This window comes from Coregonus clupeaformis, unplaced genomic scaffold (assembly GCF_020615455.1).
Source record: "Coregonus clupeaformis isolate EN_2021a unplaced genomic scaffold, ASM2061545v1 scaf1250, whole genome shotgun sequence".
NCBI classification, from domain to species: Eukaryota; Metazoa; Chordata; class Actinopteri; order Salmoniformes; family Salmonidae; genus Coregonus; species Coregonus clupeaformis.
Genome location: NW_025534704.1, coordinates 85,814 through 107,769, shown reverse-complemented (window position 1 = coordinate 107,769; position 21,956 = coordinate 85,814). Strand labels below are relative to the sequence as shown.

Sequence of the window (21,956 nt, the reverse complement as noted above, 5' to 3'; positions counted from 1 at the left end):
TTGATGACGACATCTGGCCAGCTGAATTGCGACATGCTCTTGATTTCTGGAAGAACATTTTTAAGTGTTTGTACTAGTGGGTTGGCAATGTTTGCAGTGCGTGTGTGAGGGGAGGGGGGGGAGATCTTTGTTGTAATGACAATCTTTAAACAGCAGGGGGAGACTCTGTTCTGTGTGTTGGATATGAGAAGTTTCCAGTGAAGAGGAAGAAGTACATTTTACATTTAAATTTTAGTCATTTAGCAGACGCTCTTATCCAGAGCGACTTACAGTTAGTGAATACATATTTTTTTTATACTGGCCCCCCGTGGGAATCGAACCCACAACCCTGGCGTTGCAAACGCCATGCTCTATCAACTGAGCTACATCCCTGCCGGCCATTCCCTCCCCTACCCTGGACGACGCTGGGCCAATTGTGCGCCGCCCATGAGTCTCCCGGTCGCGGCCGGCTGCGACAGAGCCTGGATTCGAACCAGGATCTCTAGTGGCACAGTTAGCACTACGATGCAGTGCCTTAGACCACTGCGCCACTCAGTAGCACTGTGGCCCTCAGCAGGATGGTGGATGGCCAAGTTGATGATTTAGGCATTCCACACTTGAACTGAACTTGGGTACAGCTGGGGTTCTTGGGGACAGCTGGGGTTCTTGGGGACAGCTGGGGTTCTTGGGTACAGCTGGGGTTATTGTATGTTTGTTATTTGTGTCCTACTAATATCTCGTGGACAGACGGACGTATCATAACTAGTATCAAGCATCTGATGCAATTACACAAGATTACAATTCTGGGTTTCCGAGATTAGTGTCCTACTAATAAGCCCGAACAAAGAGCAGTACGCACCATCAAACTTTGACACATTTATATTTTCTTTTGACATGTAATACCCTGTCTACATTAAGTTGATGTCTGTATATTGTTTAATAAATAAATAAAAATATATATATTATAAAAATAAAAGCCCTACCAGCCCCGCTGACCACTCTTGCGTTAGACTAAGTCCCTTATTTAAGACCCACTGGGTTGCCAGATTCCTCAGAGGTCCTTATCACGGGGGTTGCCAGATTGTGCCCTCCATCTCAACTGATAAGAATTCCCAGTGATGTCACAGGGGCGTGGCTGTGATTTTGAAGATCAGCAGTTCATTTACGCAATGACATCATTGCCTCAGACTCAGTAGGCCTGTTAGAGACAGATAGCTGCTGGCCCTGTTTGACAGAGCTATTTCTGGTCTGTGACAACATCCATCCTGTGTGTGTGTGTGTGTGTGTGTGTGTGTGTGTGTGTGTGTGTGTGTGTGTGTGTGTGTGTGTGTGTGTGTGTGTGTGTGTGTGTGTGTGTGTGTGTGTGTGTGTGTGTGTGTGTGTGTGTGTGTGTGTGTGTGTGTGTGTGTGTGTGTGTGTGTGTGTGTGTGTGTGTGTGTGTGGTGTAACCAGGTATGTGAGGTTTCTCCACACCCTTGGTGCTGTGTGTTTAGCGGCTACTGGACTCCAGAACATAAGACACAGACAGACAGAAAAGAGACAAATAAGGGAGAAACCCAACAGAGAGAAAGAGAACAGTAGTCAGAAAGATAGAGAGGAAGAGAGCGACTGAGCTCACTTTTCCAGACCCTTCCTCTCTACAGCAGTTATGAACTCTCTCTCCCTCTGTCTCTCTCAGTTTCTCTCACTATAACACGTGACGTCTCAAGAAGTCAGCATGCCGAGGAGTCTACTCTGGAATGTGGATCAGTCCTGTGTGCGTCTGCTGTGTGTCTACAGGACTGTCTGTATTTCTACTGACCTCAGTGTTATATAGAGTTGGTTGATCTGGCTATATGTGTTAGACAGAGACATCTGATGGTTTTAGATTAAGCCCAGTACTCTCATAATGATAACATGTCATGTCTTTCAGACTGGAGGGAGCTGAGAACAGAACACATCACAAGTCTGTTATTCATACACTCTTAGAAAAAAGGGTTCCAAAAGAGTTATTCGGCTGTCCCAATAGGAGAACCCTTTTTGGTTCCAGGTAAAACCCTTTTTTGGTCGTGGAAAGGGTTCTACATGTAACCCAAAAGGTTATTCAAAGGGTTCCCCTATGGCAGGGTTCTTCAATTCCGGTCCTGGAGGGCCGAAACACTTCTGTTTTTTATTTATACCTGGTAGTTAATTGCACTCACCTGGTGTCCCAGGTCTGAATTAGCCCCTGATTAGAAGGAGAGGATGAAAAACAGAGGTGTTTCGGCCCTCCATGTCACGTTACCGATGTGGATGTGGTGGAGGAGTCAGGCGCAGGACACTGAGGTAAAGTCCAACAGTATATTTAATAGTCCAAAGAAACTGGAAAACCTCTGACCTCAAAAACACAAAGAGGCGAGGGAGAATTACGCACACGCGTAAACACTAAACACAAAACAAACAGGGAGCAAAGACGTAGCTCCGACACTGTGGCAGTAAAATTAACAACACACAATAATACTAACACAAAACAAGGAACTTATAGGGCACGCAATCAACACACAAATGGCCACAGGTGATACAGACAGACAAAAGCAATCGACTGACGAAACATAGAGCGGTGGCAGCTAGTACTCCGGGGACGGCGCTCGCCGAAGCCTGCCCGAACCAGGAGGAGGAGCAGTCTCGGCCGAAACCGTGACAGTACCCCCCTTGACGCGCGGCTCCAGCCGTGCGCCGACCCCGGCCTCGGGGACGGCCAGGAGGACGCGGACCCGGGCGCGTGGGATGCCCATGGTGAAACTCAGTCAGGAGGGATGGATCGAGTATGTCCCTCCTGGGCACCCAGCACCGTTTCTCCGGACCGTACCCCTCCCACTCCACGAGATACTGGAGACCACTCATCCGGCGCCTCGAGTCCAAGATGGTCCGGACCCGGTACGCCGGGACCCCCTCGATGTCCAAAGGGGGCGGAGGGGTCTCTCCTATCTCATCTTCTTGGAGTGGGCCAGCTACCACCGGCCTGAGAAGAGACACATGGAACGAGGGGTTAATATTTTTATACTCTATAGGCAGTTGTAACCTGTAACACACCTCGTTCAATCTTCTCAGGACTTTGAAGGGCCCCACAAACCGCCGACCCAGCTTCCGGCAGGGCAGGCGGAGGGGCAGGTTTCGAGTCGAGAGCCAGACTCGATCTCCCGGTGCGTACACCGGTCTCTCACTGCGGTGGTGGTCGGCGCTCGCCTTTTGTTGACGGATGGCACGCTGCAGATGGACATGGGCAGCGTCCCACGTCTCCTCCGAGCGCCGAATCCACTCGTCCACCGCAGGAGCCTCGATCTGGCTCTCGTGCCATGGTGCCAGGACCGGCTGATAGCCTAAAACACACTGGAAAGGTGTTAAATTGGTGGAGGAGTGGCAGAGAGAGTTCTGGGCCATCTCTGCCCAGGGGATGAACCTAGACCACTCCTCCGGCCGGTCCCGGCAATAGGACCTCAAAAATCTACCCACATCCTGGTTGACACGTTCCACCTGCCCATTGCTCTCTGGGTGGTACCCCGAGGTAAGGCTTACCGAGACCCCCAACCGTTCCATGAACGCCCCCCAAACTTTGGAGGTGAACTGGGGACCTCGGTCAGACACTATATCCTCGGGGACCCCATAGTGCCGGAAAACATGGGTAAATAGGGCCTCAGCGGTTTGTAGGGCAGTAGGGAGACCCGGCATGGGAAGGAGACGACAGGCCTTGGAAAACCGATCCACAACGACCAAAATGGTGGTATTCCCCTGGGAGGGGGAAGATCGATTACGAAATCCACCGATAGGTGGGACCATGGTCGTTGTGGAACGGGCAGGGGGTGTAGCTTACCCCTGGGCAAATGTCTAGGCGCCTTACACTGGGCACACACCGAGCAGGAGGAGACATAAACCCTCACATCCCTAGCTAACGTTGGCCACCAGTATTTCATGCTAAGACAGTGAACGGTCCGGCCAATACCTGGATGTCCAGAGGAGGGTGATGTATGAGCCCAATAAATCAGTCGATCACGAATCTCGAGCGGAACGTACGTCCGCCCCACAGGACACTCGGGGGAGTAGGGTCGGTACGCAGTGCCCGCTCGATTTCCGATCGACCTCCCATACCACCGGAGCCACCAAACAAGACTCCGGCAATATGGAAGTAGGCTCGTTGGACCTCTCCTCTGTGTCATACCGCCGGGACAGGGCGTCTGCCTTACCATTCTGGGACCCAGGGATGTATGTGATCTTAAAAGGAACCGGGTTAGGAACATGTTCCACCTAGCCTGACGAGGGTTCAATCTCCTAGCTGCCCGGATGTACTCCAGGTTACGGTGATCAGTCAGAATGAGGAAAGGGTGTTGAGCCCCCTCAAGCCAATGCCTCCACACCTTTAGGGCCTGGACTACGGCTAACAGCTCCCTGTCCCCAACATCATAATTACGCTCCGCCGAGCTGAGCTTCTTGGAGTAGAACGCACAGGGGCGGAGTTTAGGTGGCGTGCCGGACCGTTGTGACAGAACTGCCCCAATACCGGTCTCGGACGCGTCTACCTCTACTTGGAAGGGTAAAGAGGGATCCGGATGCGCCAGCACAGGGGCCGAGGTGAACAGGTTCTTTAGTTTGACAAATGCCCTGTCCGCCTCAGCCGACCACTGCAAACGAACCGGACCCCCCTTTAACAGGGACGTAATGGGAGCTGCAACCTGTCCAAAACCCCGAATAAACCTCCGGTAGTAATTAGCAAAACCCAAGAACTGCTGCACCTCTTTTACAGTGGTTGGAGTTTGCCAATTACGCACGGCCGATACCCGGTCTACCTCTATCTCCACGCCAGACGCGGACAACCGATAACCCAAAAAGGAGACGGACTCCTGGAAGAACAGGCATTTCTCTGCCTTGACATACAGGTCATGCTCCAACAGTCTTCTCAACACTCGGCGCACCTGGGCTACATGCTCGGCTCGTGTAGAAGAATACACTAGGATGTCGTCGATGTAAACTACTACACCCTGCCCATGCATGTCCCGGAAAATCTCGTCAACAAAGGATTGGAAGACTGAAGGAGCATTCATTAACCCGTATGGCATGACGAGATACTCGTAATGACCCGAGGTGGTGCTAAATGCTGTTTTCCATTCATCCCCCTCCCTAATGCGCACCAGATTGTACGCGCTCCTGAGATCCAACTTTGTGAAGAACCGCGCTCCGCGTAATGACTCCGTCATCGTCGCAATCAGTGGAAGTGGGTAACTGTATTTAACTGTGATCTGATTGAGACTACGGTAATCAATACACGGGCGCAATCCCCCGTCCTTCTTCTTCACAAAGAAGAAACTCGAGGAGACCGGGGAAGTAGAGGACCGTATGTATCCCTGTGCCAAGGACTCGGCTATGTAAGTCTCCATAGCCGCTGTTTCCTCTTGAGACAGGGATACACATGACTCCGGGGAAGGGCTGCTCCTGTCTGGAGATTTATCGCACAGTCCCCCTGTCTGTGAGGAGGTAGCCGTGTTGCCCTCGATTTGCTAAACACGAGTGCTAAATCCTCATACTCAGGGGGAATGCGCGAGTGCGGGCACTTGGTTCGGACTCTCTACCGAGGTCGCCCCTACGGAAACACCTAGACATCTCCCTACACACTGGGCAGACCACTCCATAAGAGCCCTCTGTTGCCACGCTATGGTAGGATCATGGGTGCTTAACCAGGGAAGGCCCAACACCACGGGGTACGCAGGAGAGTCAATCAGATAAAACTGAATGGTCTCCTCATGACCCCCCTGCGTCGTCATCGTCAGTGGTGCTGTGACCTCCCTGATCAGACCCGACCCCAACGGCCGGCTGTTTAATGCGTGGACAGGAAATGGAGCTTCTACCGGCCGAAGGGGAATTCCTAACCTACCACAAAATGCCCGATCAATAAAGTTCCCAGCTGCGCCTGAATCTACTAGCGCCTTATGCTGGGAATGAGGTGCCACCTGTGGAAATCTCACAGGAATACTCATGTGACCAACAGAAAGCTCTGGGTAAGTGGGGCGCCTACTCACCTGAAATGACTCCCCAGTGCGTGGCCTGTTGTCACCTCTCCCAGGAGACCCTCCCCAGCACCTGGCCGCGGTGTGTCCTCCACGACCACAGGTGGTGCAGGGGATGGCCCCCCTCGGGTTCCCTCTCCTCCTCTCTCTAGCGCCAGCACCCCGAGCTCCATGGGAATCGGCTCGGAGGTGCTGGAGGGTGGAATGGACGACCCCCACTCGGGACGTCCCGCGGGTAGCCAGCAGGGTGTCTAGACGGATGGAAATGTCCACCAACTGGTCGAACGACAGGTTGGTGTCCCTGCAGGCCAGCTCACGTCGAACGTCCTCTCGTAGGCTACACCGGTAGTGGTCGATGAGGGCCCTCTCATTCCACCCCGCATCAGCCGCTAGTGTCCGGAACTCCAGTGCAAACTCCTGTGCGCTCCTCTTCCCCTGTCGAAGGTGGAATAGACGCTCTCCCGCCGCTTTCCCCTCAGGTGGATGATCGAAGACAGCCCTGAAGCGGCGGGAGAACTCCGCGTAGGTGATGGTTGCGGCGTCTATTCCCTCCATTCGGCGTTGGCCCACTCCAACGCCTTGCCGGATAGACAGGAGATGAGGGCGGAGACGCTCTCGTATCCCGAGGGCGCCGGGTGTATGGTGGCAAGGTAAAGTTCCACCTGCAGGAGGAATCCCTGACACCCGGCTGCAGAACCGTCATATGCCCTCGGGAGCGAGAGCCGAATGCCACTGGGTTCCGGTGCTGAGAGAGGAGGACTGGCCGTTGGTGATGGGATGTTGTAAGAGTGCGTGGGCACCTCTCGATTCACCAATCGGCGCAGAGTGTGGGACACCTCGTCCATGGCGGTCCCGAGTTGCCGGATCATGTTGTCCTGGTAGTTGATCCGGTCCTCCAGGGATTCGGGTACCGCCGCTGTTCTTGCTGACTCCATGATGGTGTGTTGTTCTGTCACGTTACCGATGTGGATGTGGTGGAGGAGTCAGGCGCAGGACACTGAGGTAAAGTCCAACAGTATATTTAATAGTCCAAAGAAACTGGAAAACCTCTGACCTCAAAAACACAAAGAGGCGAGGGAGAATTACGCACACGCGTAAACACTAAACACAAAACAAACAGGGAGCAAAGACGTAGCTCCGACACTGTGGCAGTAAAATTAACAACACACAATAATACTAACACAAAACAAGGAACTTATAGGGCACGCAATCAACACACAAATGGCCACAGGTGATACAGACAGACAAAAGCAATCGACTGACGAAACATAGAGCGGTGGCAGCTAGTACTCCGGGGATGGCGCTCGCCGAAGCCTGCCCGAACCAGGAGGAGGAGCAGTCTCGGCCGAAACCGTGACACTCCAGGACCGGAATTGAAGAACCCTGCCCTATGGGGACAGCCGAAGAACCCTTTAAGGTTCTAGAAAGCACCTTTTGTTCTAAGAGTGTACCTGTACAAATGTGTCTTATACTACACTGAACAAAAACATAAACGCAACATGCAACAATTTCAATGATTTTACTGAGTTACAATTCAAATAAGGATATCAGTCAATTGAAATAAATGTATTAGGCCCTAATCTATGGATGTTACATGACTGGGTAAAGGCGCAGCCATGGGTGGGCCTGGGAGGGCATAGGCCCACCCACTTGGGAGCCAGGCCCACCCACTGGGGAGCCAGGCCCAGCCAATCAGAGGGAGTCTTTCCCCACAAAAGGGCTTTATTACAGACATAAATACTCTTCAGTTTCATCAGCTGTCCAGGTGGCTGGTCTCAGACGATCCCACAGGTGAAGAAGCCGGATGTGGAGGTCCTGGGCTGCGGTTGTGAGGCTGGTTGGACATACTGCCAAATTCTCTAAAACGCCGTTTATGGTAGAGAGATGAACATTAAATTCTCTGGCAACAGCTCTGGTGGACATTCCTGCAGTCAGCATGCCAATTGCATGCTCCCTCAAAACATGAGATATCTGTGGTGTTGTGTGACAAAACTGCACTTTTAGAGTGGCCTTTTATTGTACCCAGCACAAGGTGCACCTGTGTAACGATCATGCTGTTTCATCAGCTTCTTGAAATGCCACACCTGTCAGGTGGATGGAATATTTTGGTAAATGAGAAATGCTCACCATCAGGGATGTAAACAAATTTGTGCACAAAATTTGAGAGAAATAAGCTTTTTGTGCATATGGAAAATTTCTGGGATCTTTTATTTCAGCTCATGAAACATGGGACCAACACTTTACATGTTGCGTTTATATTTTTGTTCAGTATATATTGAGTAGTGGAGTAGGATGAAGTTATGTCTGTAGACAGACACATACCTCGCTTAAGAGCAAACACATCTGGACAACATGTGTCTTGGTTTTATTGGTGTGTGTTCACTGTGTCCCAAAGAGAGAGAAAGAGAAAGTGTCTGTGCTCAGCATCATTTATTGGCGTTATGTGTGTCTCTCTATGTTTAACAGTGAATGCACTTAGTAGTATTATGTAAAAATAAATTAATAATTTGTAGTTAATAGCTCTTGGCCAAAGTTTAGCCTTCACCCCTCTATTTCCCTTCATCCCTAATTCCCCCTCTCTTTTCCCCGCTCTCTCTCTCTCCATTAGCTCAATCTCTCTCTCTCTCTATCCCAGCTGGGCAGTTACTGCTTCGGGTGGCAGGATTGCATCAGCAAGCTGGCGTTTCTCCTCCGCTATCCCTCTCTCCCTCAGCCCCCTCACTCTCTCCATCTCTCCGCCCCCTCTCTCTCTCCATCACTCCGCCCCCACTCCTCCGTTCATCTGTCTCAATTTCACCCCATTTTCCTCCCTTGCTCTCAATGCCTCCCCTTCTCGGCTTATTCTCTCTCTCTTGCACCCCTTTCTGTTATTCTTCTCTGCTGTCCCTTCTCCATCTCTCTCCCTTTGCTTTTCTCTTCACCCTTTCATATATCCCCTTCTTCCCCCCTCGTTCCATCATTTTCTATTCTCCCTCTCCTCTACAGTGTGTCTGATCATCTCTCTCCACTTTCTCTCTTCACCACTCTTTATCCCACCCCTTCGACCTCCTTCTTTCCATCTCTCTCTCTTTTCCACTTTTCTCTCCCCTATTCCACATTTCCATTCTGAGGTAGTAGGAGTTTAAACAAACTGAGGCAGGTAGAACAGCGGATATGAAACCCATAAAGAAGCCTGCGGAGGGCCAGAGTATTAGCCAAGAAAATATACCCTGCCTGATTAAAGCTGCCCTTCTATCTCACCACATCCTTTTCATATCTTCTAATATCCTATCATACCAACATGTTCACTACTAACTGCTCTTCGCCTCGCTCCTCTGTCCATTCCCTATCATCACTCTCCTTATCACTCGCTCTCTTTATTTTCCATTCATCATGTCGGAAACTCTTGTGCGAAGAGAGATGTCATGTTATAGATGCTTATAACTGTTTATGAGGACTCTTTCGCTAAATGACATGCTCCTCTTTTCTGTTTTGAAAGGGAAGACTGTTGCCCTCTCATCACGCTGTTACACATTTTCTCATTCTCTCTCTAACATACACATACATACACACACACTCTTTCTCTCACTCACTCCGTAATGTGAGGCGTTGTTGTCTCCCTCACAATAGTTCTTCAGAGGGTTAGTGTTTGACAGTGTCACTTGTGTGTGTGTGTGTGTGTTATGTTGGGTGACTATGCTCAATAGAAGTATTGTGCTGTATCCAACACCTGTGTGTTATCTCATATCATACCACCCAAGTGCTGCCAGGCAACACACGCCCGCACGCACACACACACGCATGCATGCAGTCTCACACACACTCATGTACGCACACGTGGGTGTGTGTGTTTGACCATGTCGGAGGGCAATTGGTATCAGATGAGGACTCAGGAAGTGAAGAGAGGATGACGACCTGATAAGACGGAGGAGGAGCTGGAGAGGATAGCCCTAAACTGAATGAGAGAGGAGGAAGAAAGAGAAACAGAGACTGATAATGCATAGTGCATGCTGGGAGAGGTGGAGAGGGGGAGTGTCCAGTAAAGTAAAAATTGTGTTGAAAGCAGAGAAAGAGACTGAAAATGAGTGGGAGGATGAAGAGGCAAGGTCACACAGGCACAGTCCTGTTAGAGAGAATGAATCGTGTGATATTGCAGTTTGGAGAACAGAGTGGTACAGAGGTCCATTGGCTGTGGGTGCATGGTTGGGCGTTTTCCTCTCTCCTTGCTCTCTAAATTTAGCCCCGGCCACTCTTAAGTGCCTCCTTGTTTAACCTCCCCTTCTCCCTCTTGTCCTTCTCTCCATCATAACATTCCCTCTATTCCTTTCCTATTATTATATTTTCCTTGTTATATTCCCAAATACATTCACCTTTACCTTTTGCAGTCCACATTTTGCCTTCAAGGCATCACTTCCCCACAGATGGTACCTCTCCCATTCATTGCCCAAATGGGAGGTTTTCACAATTATGTTTTTGCCACGTCAACAGGCAAACTCACATTATGTGGCTCAAGTAGCACAGCTTAATAATTGAGGTTTCAAACAACTACAATCTGAAATGTGCTGTAAATGTACAGTAAAACATAGGGGGCAACCATAGACTGTACAGGGGCACAACTCATTTAGCGAACCCCTAAAAATGAAGCCTAGGTTTAGGCTCCAAGCAACCACATCTTCACCTCTAGAGGTGTGGTTAAAAAAATATATAGCCCCAATCGGATTATTGGCTTTTGATTACGTCTCTTTACGCAGTGGGCGTTTAAGTACTCAATACTCATCTGTGGTTGGTGAAAAGAATGAAAGGGGATATTTTGCTCTGAATAGCCCCGCATTCAGAGGCGCGGTTTAAAATGTTCGCTCCTCCTTCGGAGTGCGGAGTCCGAATTTCCTGCATGGGAAACTATTCAGTTGTTCATCGAGGCGCGTACTCAGACATATGGAGAAAAGTTAACGGATTCGCCTTCCATGCGCTATTATCTGACACCGGCTGTTCCACTGGAGATATCAAACTGGGATTTTATCAACGTTTATGAAAATATTGTAATAAAGTGAAAGAGAAGGATAGGAGATCGCCTTTGATTTAAATTGAGGATAATTCTCTGTTGATCCCGTCCTCGTTATGTCCCGTGTCACTGAACCGCTGCCAAAAACGCGTCAAGAGAGAATGAAAGAAATCAATTTACGGGTGAGTCTGAATAGTCATATGGATATATAACTGTTCAATAAAGTATTCAATAGCATAGATAATACATTTACATTTTCAATAACAATTTGTTTAAATGTAGTAGGCCACTAGTAGCCTATATCAATAGTTCTGTAACATCGGTTATTCTAACATTATAATAGCCTAGATTTGTTTATTATTTAAATAGATAATGATGATATATTTACAGTAAAATACACCAATGACTTGGAAATCCCCCATTTACGGGTATACCAAAATGAGTGTGGTAAACGAGGGGGCTTCCTTGGACTCCTGCTTTGTATGGTGGCAACTGGCAATGTAATGAAACAACCTTAAATAATGATTTAGACTACTATTATGGCTAATGATTTTGTCTACTTTGTCAATGTTTGCCCGTTGCTTATCATAGAAAACCAGATAGCTTGGCAAAAGGTTTGCATAGTGCGGCACAGTAGCCAAAGCTTGAGACCCCGAACACGTTGTTCGAGATAGAGGAAATCGTTTGGGGGAGGGGGGATAAACCGCAAGTGTGTGTGTGTGTGTCATTGGTCTAGTCATGGACATACGGAATATTACGGATCAATAATACATCGAACAGTAATTGCAATATGATGCAGTTATGCTATTAGACACATGACACGTATTCAAAAATGAATATTGTGCAACTGTTTTCTGAGAGATACGGTTGCAAATACTTAAACGGTATACGTCAAAGAGATGCCTATAGCCTATTCTTATAATTATTGGATTTGTTATAACGTCTCCCGGGCTCTGTTTGTCTTCGCCATTTGATTTGCTTGCTGCAGCATGATGATAAAGATACATTGTTTCAGTTTCGCAGTAATTGTATCAAGCGCTCTGAAAGTGACAAGGATTGAACTATAGCACAATTGTGGATGTGTGTTGCCATCATGTGCTGCAGAGTACTAGGTCAGACACAGATACTGACATATCCAAATTACCATAATACAAGTATGGTGCTATCTAGAACCTAAAAGGGTTATTCGACTGTCCCCATAGGAGAACCCTTTGAAGAACCCTTTTGAGTTCCATGTAGAACCCTTTCCACAGAGGGTTTCTACATGGAACCCAAAATAGTTCTACCTGGAACCAAAAAGGGTTATCCTATGGGGACAGCTGAATAATCATTTTTTCTATGAGTGTATGGTATGGCTGTAAGATCAGAAAGTTATATGTGTTTGTGTTAGTTTACAGATCACTCCTCTTCTTGTGTATCTGAGTTCTACTAAACGGTTGTGCCCATGTTGTTTACTGTCCCTTCACACCTGTTTAAATCAGAAACATTTCTACAAGTTGAACATCCATTTAGTCCACATTATCTGTACAATTCCCTTACTCAACCTTCTCTTCTGCACCACTTTGGATCCAGATCCAGAGTATAATTTTAATGCATGAACTATTTTGGGTACATTTTGTAGTCTTAGAACATGGAAATCGTACATATCCTTCCTCTCTCCTTTAGCCTGTCTAACCACCCCCCTCCCCAGCTGAGGTTGTGTATGACCTGTTGGCTTGTGTTCTTGGTTTGTGACAGGTTATACAGGTGTAATATGATCCTCATGCTTTATGCCTATCATTATTGCAGCAGTTTTAATTAATCATCTTACTTCCTCCTGATCATAAGATAAAATGTGTGTGTGCATGCACATGTATCTACAGTGGCTTGCGAAAGTATTCACCCCCATTGGCATTTTTCCTATTTTGTTGCCTTACAACCTGGAATTAAAATGGATTTTTGGGGGGTTTGGATCATTTGATTTACACAACATGCCTACCACTTTGAAGATGCAAAATCTGTTTTATTGTGAAACAAACAAGAAATAAGACAGAAAACAGAACTTAACTATTAACCTCCCCCCCAAAGTCAATACTTTGTAGAGCCACCTTTTGCAGCAATTACAGCTGCAAGTCTCTTGGGGTATGTCTCTAAAAGCTTGGCACATCTAGCCACTGGGATTTTTGCCCTTTCTTCAAGGCAAACTGCTCCAGCTCCTTCAAGTTGGATGGGTTCCGCTGGTGTATAGCAATCCTTAAGTCATGCCACAGATTCTCAATTGGAATGAGATCTGGGCTTTGACTAGGCCATTCCGAGACATTTAACATTTTCCCCTTAAACCACTCGAGTGTTGCTTTAGCAGTATGCTTAGGGTCATTGTCCTGCTGGAAGGTGAACCTCCGTCCCAGTCTCAAATCTCTCGAAGACCGAAACAGGTTTCCCTCAAGAATTTCTCTGTATTTAGTGCCATCCATCATTCCTTCAATTCTGACCAGTGTCCCAGTCCCTGCAGATGAAAAACATCCCAACAGCATGATGCTGCCACCACCATGCTTCACTGTGGGGATGGTGTTCTCGGGGTGATGAGAGGTGTTGGGTTTGCGTCAGACATAGCGTTTTCCTTGATGGACAAAAAGCTCAATTTTAGTCTCATCTGACCAGAGTACCTTCTTCCATATGTTTGGGGAGTCTCCCACATGCCTTTTGGAGAACACCAAACGTGTTTGCTTATTTTTTTCTTTAAGTAATGGCTTTTTTCTGGCCACTCTTCCGTAAAGCCCAGCTCTGTGAAGTGTACGGCTTAAAGTGGTCCTATGGACAGATACTCCAATATCCGCTGTGGAGCTTTGCAGCTCCTTCAGGGTTATCTTTGGTCTCTTTGTTGCCTCTCTGATTAATGCCCTCCTTGCCTGGTCTGTGTGTATTGGTGGGTGGCCCTCTCTTGGCAAGTTTGTTGTGGTGCCATATTCTTTCCATTTTTTTATAATGGATTTAATGGTGCTCCGTGGGATGTTCAAAGTTTAGGATATTTTTTTATAACCCAATCCTGATCTGTATTTCTCCACAACTTTGTCCCTGACCTGTTTGGAGAGCTCCTTGGTCTTCATGGTGCCGCTTGCTTGGTGGTGCCCCTTGCTTAGTGGTGTTGCAGACTCTGGGGCCTTTCAGAACAGGTGTATATATACTGAGATCATGTGACAGATCATGTGACACTTAGATTGAAAAGTATTTTTTTTAATTTCACTTCACCAATTTGGAATATTTTGTGTATGTCCATTACATGAAATCCAAATAAAAAACTATTTAAATTACAGGTTGTAATGCAACAAAATAGGAACAACGCCAAGGGGGATGAATACTTTTGCAAGGGACTGTATGTACGTGTGTGTGTACAGTGAATGTGTGTTACTATCTCTGTGTCATGTGTACTGTGAGGTTGGTCTGTGTGTATACTATGATAACGTATCTCACTGCTTTGTGTGTTGTGTATGGTTGAAGTCAGAGCTCAGATGTTTACAGGGAAGTGTACAGTTCCTATGGAAACACAAGTGTCAATGTAGTTCAGTGTGTTGTGTCGCCTATTGCTTGTTACACCTTTAATGGAGAAGGCCACAAGATAAGGTTTTGTTAGAGCAGTAGAGTGGAGAAAGTCGGGCTGTTGTGAGCATAGATTTTAAGACCCAGAAATCCGAATGTAGAAAAACATATTTAGCAATGGCAACATTACTAACTGAAATTCCAGTGTTTGTGTGTGTGTGTCATTGTGTTCAGGGGAAATGTTGGTGGATGATGCCCACTGAGTCAGTGAGGTTAGAGTGTGGGATTTCTGTGTGTGCATGCATACTTATTTGTTTGAATGTGAACACGTGTGTGTGTGTGTGTGTTCTGCGTCTGACTGTGGGATTTCAGCCTTTTGGCCAAAGCTAATTTAGCATCCCAGTGTCGTGACCCCCACCCCCACTAGAACAAGCAGACACTGGTGGAAAGGCATGAGGGCTGGCATGCATAGTCACACATAGCCACATGCCAATACAAACTCCCAGCGCCAGACAGTCACATATGAAATACTCCAGGGCTCAATGTCTACACATACACAGACAAATGCGCACACACACACACACACACACACACTTCTGGACTGTGTGTATGTGTGAAAGAAAGAGATTTGGCATTGGCATACATTCAGATCAGCCAAAAAGTCCCATGTTTCATGTATTTCACAACCCAACCCTTAACTGAGCCCTCTTTTCTTTTCTCTTTGCTGTTCATTGGACCCTATGCACCCCAGCAAAGTTGCACATCATTGGGTAGAATGTGGGGCAGGACAGAGCAGGGATTGTGACATATACAGCCCTGGGGGAAGATGAGAGAGAGGGGTTTGAGTGAAAGAGATGGAATGAGAGGGAGAATTGGAGAGGTTGGGAAGGGATAGCGGATAGAGAAGGATATTGTGCGTGTGAGAAAGAGGGAGGAAGCGCTCTTGTCTGTTGTCACAGGGTCTCCATTGTACCAGTTGGGGAATGACTCTGACTGGGGGTCTTTTCTCACATCATCTCTCCCTCATTGCTGTGCCACTAACTCACTGCACACCTAAGTTGCTTTAGATATATTCTATATATTTAGGGCTTTGTTATTGCCGAATCATAAATTCGAGTTTTACATTTAGCTGGAAGACTAATATTATGAAATGTGTAGTTGGCGTAGGCTGAACGTGTCTGGGTGAGTCAAAGACAGGAGGTGAGTCAGTCTGTAACTTTTTGGTGATCACATTTCACATTTAATTTGTGTGAGTTGCTCAATGGGTAGGCGGGTATTGGGCATTGTGATGTCGCAGATCTGTTTTGAGACAGGAGAGGAGTGCTAGCGTGTCTGTTTGATCAGCCTTTTGTGTTCTCATTATGTGCTCCAGTGGTTGGTGCCTCCAGGAACAATAGCTAGGAGTCTAAATGGAAGACCTACACTCACTCTCACACACAGAAATGCATGCACGCATGTACGCACACACACCAGTTCTCAGACTGACACACTGCGCTCTGTCCTTAAACCCAAGGCCTTAAACTCCATCATTTCAAAGAAGCCTTTTCCTGATCACGTGACCTCAGAAACCTGCACTCTGACCCCCCCCCACCCCTGGTCTGCCACCATGACTTATGAGATGTAACCTTTGCTTCTTCAGATCTGCAGCCCAATGAGGGGAGACAGACTGAGACCATTAAATCACAATGGATAGAACAGACACTTCTTTTAGTGGTTGATCATTTTTTTGTTACGTCAAATCAAGTCTGACATTTTAAAGTGGAAAGCACTAAATGTAGAAGCCTTTTTAAACCTTGAATACACTACAAGTTTGCATTTCCTGTTGTGCAGGACAATTCTCAGCAACTTAATAATGATCAAATTAAGATCCTATGTCTGTATGTGACATGCTGACAGACAACAACACAAGTGGGGAAACACAAGTGAGCGGATGTTATTATGTACTCTTAAAACCAAAAATATATAAACAATTATGTTCTACCTAGTCAAAGTGACATGTAGGCTTCCAAATCGTTATTCATTAAGGTTAAATGGTGACCTGTTGGTTCCATTCATGATATTTTATATGGGCCCAGTCCTAGCTCAGCTTCCATTTCAGACAGTGCCGTAGAGAGGCCATTCTTCAGTGCAGACTCATGAAGTGGACATACGTCATATGTCTGCAGGCCCAGGGATAAGGAGTGCTCAGTTAATGGGCCTGAACCGCTCAGCCATGTGAAAAATAGAGAGGGAAGGTTAAGGGCAGAGGAAGAGAGAAGAAAGGGAGAGAAAATGGGAAATGAACATCAACATCACGGGACAGGTTCCCTTGCTCCCTAGTGAGAGTGAGAAGTGGTGTTAAAGTCATTGAGAGGAGATAGAGAGAAAAGAGACGGAGAGCTGGTCCAGGGCTTACTGGATAATGGTTAAGGTTCGGATTGGGCAAAGGTGTGTTTGGGATGAAAGATAGACTGTAGGCCAAGTGAGGTCTGAGTAGAAAGGAGCAGCTGAAGGTTATTGACTGGTTATCCGATATACTAGTTCAAATCCTGTAACCTGAATTACCTCATCAAGAAGACAATTGGCCTGTATCAATGAACAAGGCCTTTCTTTGTGTTTGGTGGGGAACATACTTGGTTTCAACTCTTACATTTTATGCTTTTACAGACCAATGAGGTTCAGGTATATGTAGGTAAATGTAGCATGTTTTTTCACTGTATTTGTGCGAATAGAGTGATATAATAACTGCTGTGCTTTCAGAGCTCTAGGGACAGTAAGGATCCTGTTACAGGCTAGTGTGTGACTGATGCTGACAAAGCGCTTCACCTGTCCCATCTGCCTCTCTCTCTCTCTCTCTCGCTCTCTCTCTCTCTCTCTCTCTCCCTCTCGCCATACATACATACATACAGTACCTCCCTCTCTGCCCACCTCACCAACACACACATCTCCACAATGGCTTTCTCCAAGGTTGTAATATGAGAGGAATGAGAAGTAAATTAGAAAGAGGAACGGAGAGAGGGAGAGGTGAGGCGCTTTGTCAGCATCAGTCACACACTAGCCTGTAACAGGATCCTTCCTGTCCCTAGAGCTCTGAAAAGCCAGACAAACAGACCATACACTGTACAACACACATACATGCACGCACACAAACACTTGTGTTCATGGGTTACTGCTACACATGAAAAGTTCTTCCCATGAGGCTAAGGCCTGTTTAAACACTTAAAAGGGTGCCCCCATACACACTTTAACACCCAACAGAGACGTAATCACACACACACGGACACACCATCTCACCTTCTGTCAACAGCTCACACGTACACACACACACACACACACAGACACACACTGGCATTGTGGTCACCAGTGTGTGACTGCACCTGTATAAACAGTGTTGCTTTAGGGGGCTGTAAAAGCGTTCTCCCAGTCAGCCTGGTAACGGACAATGGGTTCACCTCATAGCAGCTCACTAGACTGGTAGGGGAATGGACAGATCACATGGGGAGGGAGGGGATAAAGTGAGAGAGCAGGAGAGAAGGAGGATTAGAGATTGAGGAAGAGGAGAGGGACAGGTTTACCTGGCTACTCAGCCACATAGCTCCAGCCAAACGCCATGGCCCCACTAACGTTTCTTCTCCGATCATAGAGCAGCAAAATAATTCAGTTTGAGTTGTCAGGCTAGCGAGTGGTTACAAAGGAGGAAAAAAAGAGAGGGAGGAAAGTAAACATTTAGGAGAAATAAGGACAGGTGGAGGGGTGCTTAGTAGTCTGTAGGTAAAGTACTTTGTATAGGGGGTTCGGGTGTTGCAATAGCCAGCATTCTATTACAGGTGTTTTCTTTGGAGTCTTAGCATTGCCTTTGTGAAACCCCCACTAGAGGTGACTGAGTGGGGGTCGGTGGGGATCCCAAACTAACTAAAGCCAGAGTCACAGGAAGTGAACTCATCAGAGAGATCCTTAAAACAAACAACACCCTGTGTGAACCTGATGACCCAGTCAATATCCCCAGTTCCCCCCTCACACTCTCTATTAGTCAGGCTGCTACTGGGTTGACTCTGCTACAGTAATTACCCAACAGACTGAAATACTGTAGCTTCGTCACATTATCCTGGCTTTCATAAGCACTGATCTGAAAATAAGGATTCCTAGTGAAAACCTATCTAGTCATACCTATCAGTGGAAAATACATAAAAGGAGACTATAAATTAGGGCTGGAGTCAAATATAATGTGTTTTGCGATATGTAACTGTATAGATTTTTTCCCCGTCACTACTATAAATGAATATTAGCACATAGCCTGTGATGGCTGTCTCTGACCATGCTCAAATGACTGTCTGGGCATAGATAGTTATCACAGCTGGAGCTGAAAGGACCTGGCCTACCATCTGAGCTCGCTCTCCTCTCTTCTCCGTCCTCATCACAGACGGCCAAAGAGGCACTCTTATTTCAGGGATCATCATTTTGAATTGAAGAGGTGCACTAAACTGGAATATACTTCAGTGAAAACAGTAGTAACCCTAAATACCCAGATTCCTCTGTTTAGTAGGCTAACACAAACCAAGAGTGTTCCATTTTATGTTATGACCTGTAGTTGTAGTTGATAGTTAGCAATGCTCTTTTAAGTTAGTTTAGATAGGATTAAATATGTTTATTGATTATGAAAAACTGATTTCCGCTGAAGATGCCTCTGTTATTTTATGGTGTAGTGGTAGAAATAAGGTCTAGGGGAAATAGTTGTAACCATAAAACACTGGTATGTGGACTCCTATTGTGCAACAACTGTCTCTACTGTTTCTGTGTGCAAGGAATTGTACCATAAGTATTTTTGTGTGTGTATAATGTGTGTGTGTACAGATGGAGGATCTTAATTTGAGCCAGTTTGCTACAGCAGGAAAATAATCCTACAGCAACAGGAAATGTGAATTATTATGTGGATTATAATGAATATACATTTTTGTAGGGGTTGATATGTTTTTCGCAAAGGGAAAATCAAGTCTGAAATTTCTAATTGGAAATTACAAACTTCAGAAGCCTTTTAAACCTCAAATACATTACACATTTTAAATGTCCTGCATTGCAGGAAAGTTCTCCTGCAACAGGATGATCAAATTATGATCCTAAATCTGTATGTGTGTGTGTGGGCGTGTAGCTGTACTCGTTATTAATTATGTTCCCCTGGGACAGCCTGGTGCTAACTAGGGGGCAAACATTAGCTTTCCCACAGAGCTGTGTGGGCGCGCCTCACATCATCAAGGTCATAGTGTACTAAGCCTCATGATGGACGCCATCTGTCTCTGATACAGATGCATGATCTTAATTTGATCACTCTTTTGTTGCTGAGAATAAACTTGTACGTTATTCAAGGTTTAAAAAGGCTTCAAAATTTTGTAATTTCCACTTTAAAATGTCAGACTTGATTTGCCCTAATGAAAAATGTATCAACCCCTACAAAATATTTCCATTAATTATAATCCACATTATAATTTACATTTCCTGTTGCTCCAGGATTATTTTCCTGGTGTAGCAAACTGGCTCAAATTAAGATCATACATCTGCTGTAGTCTCCTCACCCACAGGAACATGCAAAGGATGGACACATTCAAGCTATTATAATGACCACCTTCCTCCGCTACCACACACATACAGCACAAAGATACTATAGCCCTACCTCCCCTTTGCTGCCACACAAACACATGCATGCACGTACTGAATGCACACATACACACTAAGATGAGAACTATGGATCCACACACTCAATGTATTTTCCCGATACATTTAGTAACCCTTAGGATAGCATTCTAAACACATCCAGTAGTTCTCTTCCCCAGTGTCTCCAGTTTCTCCATCTCTCTTTGTGTTCTTTGTCTGGTCTGTTTCTTTGTTCCTCCATCAATACACGCTGAAATCCAGTTACCTGCTAGGCTCTCTCACCGTGTAAGGTATTCTCTTCTCCTCTTTTGTTTCCTCGCCACATCACTCTCTATCTCTCTACCTCTCTCTGGGGTTCTCTCTCTTCCCCCTGTATCTGTTTCTCCATCTGTCTGCCTTTTCTTTCCCTCCCCCCTCCCCCTTCATCCCAGGCCCATTTATTTCTTGCTTAGGTCTCTCTTTTTCTCCCTCACTCGTTTCAGCCTCCTGCTCTCGTGGGTCTTCCCCTCCACGCCTCTCCCTCTTTCCTAGGTATCTCTGTTTCATTCTCTCTCTCCCTCTTACTTACTCTCTCTGTTAGTAATCCTCCATCTCCTCTTAGGACATCTATTTGTCTAGACAGTGTATACCTTTATAACTTCACTCCTTTTTGTTAGGTTTAGGCAGAGACTGTCCATGTTGCTACTTGCTACTGATGATCTCATCAAGCTGCGACACTTCATAGTGTGGCTATTCCATCACTCTTTTTACTGTCACTCATACGTGCTATGGCGATTGGTGACTGTGCTTGTTCACAAAGGTCGTTCTGAGGATATTTAATTAACCATTAGATATCATTTTTTGGCACTCTATGAGGCTGATGTCATCTGAAATGAGAGAGACAACAGACACGCGCATTGTTTATGGCCTATTAACCAGGGCTCTGTCTCTCTCAGCCTCTCTCTCTCTGCTACAGTGGACAGTAGCAAGCACACTCTCTCCCATAATAAGATCCGCCCCCCTTTTCCTCCTAGAACAGAGGGACTGCCATTAAGCCTCCGCTCTTCACGCACGACACAGGGTTAACTTGAACGAGATCCTGGGCTGCCGCAGACCGATTGTGTAGCAAGCAAAGGCAAAAGGGCTTTGTTCTCCAAGTGTATGTCCACGTGCTGACTACCACTAACTCTGTTATGGCAGTCCAAAGGGACTTTCCTGTGATGTCGCAAAACACAGAGGACAGTCCTTCCTGCCTGACACACCTTGGTTTAGTTGGCTCAACTCGAATACTGCGCAATGGTTTTTGATTGTTTACATATTCTCGTTGGGGACCACTGTTATATGTCCCCCTAAATTTCTACCTATATCAATAGCGTCACGTTTACAGTTGTTTTCAGATTAAACGTACATTTCTGTATGCAGTGCATTCTAGTGTGATATTCTGTGAATCTGCTGTATGTGTTTCTGTTCCATTGTGCACTAATGACTTTCTATCATCATTAGTTAGTGATGTCATTCTGAGGTTAGTTGACCACTTATTCACCCTCAGATTAGACTGCACTGATCTCGCTTCAGTGAGCTGACATCAAACAGACCCTTCTCACCTTCAGGTTGTATGCTCTCAATATACCCTGGATTGAAAGAGTGTCTGCTAAAAGAATACATGAAACATAAACAGAGGAGAGGAGAGGACACACCCAAAGCTATTCAGTCAACTGGAACAAGGATCAGCCAAGCTTGTTAGTGTCTGGCTGTAATAACTTGTGATTACACTCTGTGGATAATGAGTTACTTAAGGGAGAGCAATAATGGGCCAACACAACACAACAAAGCAATATCATTTATTTCAGCATTTGTCAAGG

The 21,956-nt window shown here is 46.4% G+C and overlaps 1 protein-coding gene across 3 annotated transcripts in view; it reads left to right on the top strand.

Moving 5' to 3' along the window:
* The window catches only part of LOC121572415 (rho guanine nucleotide exchange factor 2-like), a 52,189-nt gene that overhangs the window by 5,036 nt on the left and 25,197 nt on the right, over positions 1-21,956 (top strand). The window contains exon 1 of one of the 3 annotated variants that reach the window (XM_045217841.1): positions 10,830-11,156. The exons of the other annotated variants lie outside the window; for them this stretch is intronic. Within the exon in view, the coding sequence (XP_045073776.1) occupies positions 11,091-11,156 (66 nt within the window). The 5' untranslated portion in view covers positions 10,830-11,090. Of the gene's footprint in view, positions 1-10,829; positions 11,157-21,956 lie in introns of those variants that run through there. 3 annotated transcript variants of the gene reach the window in all.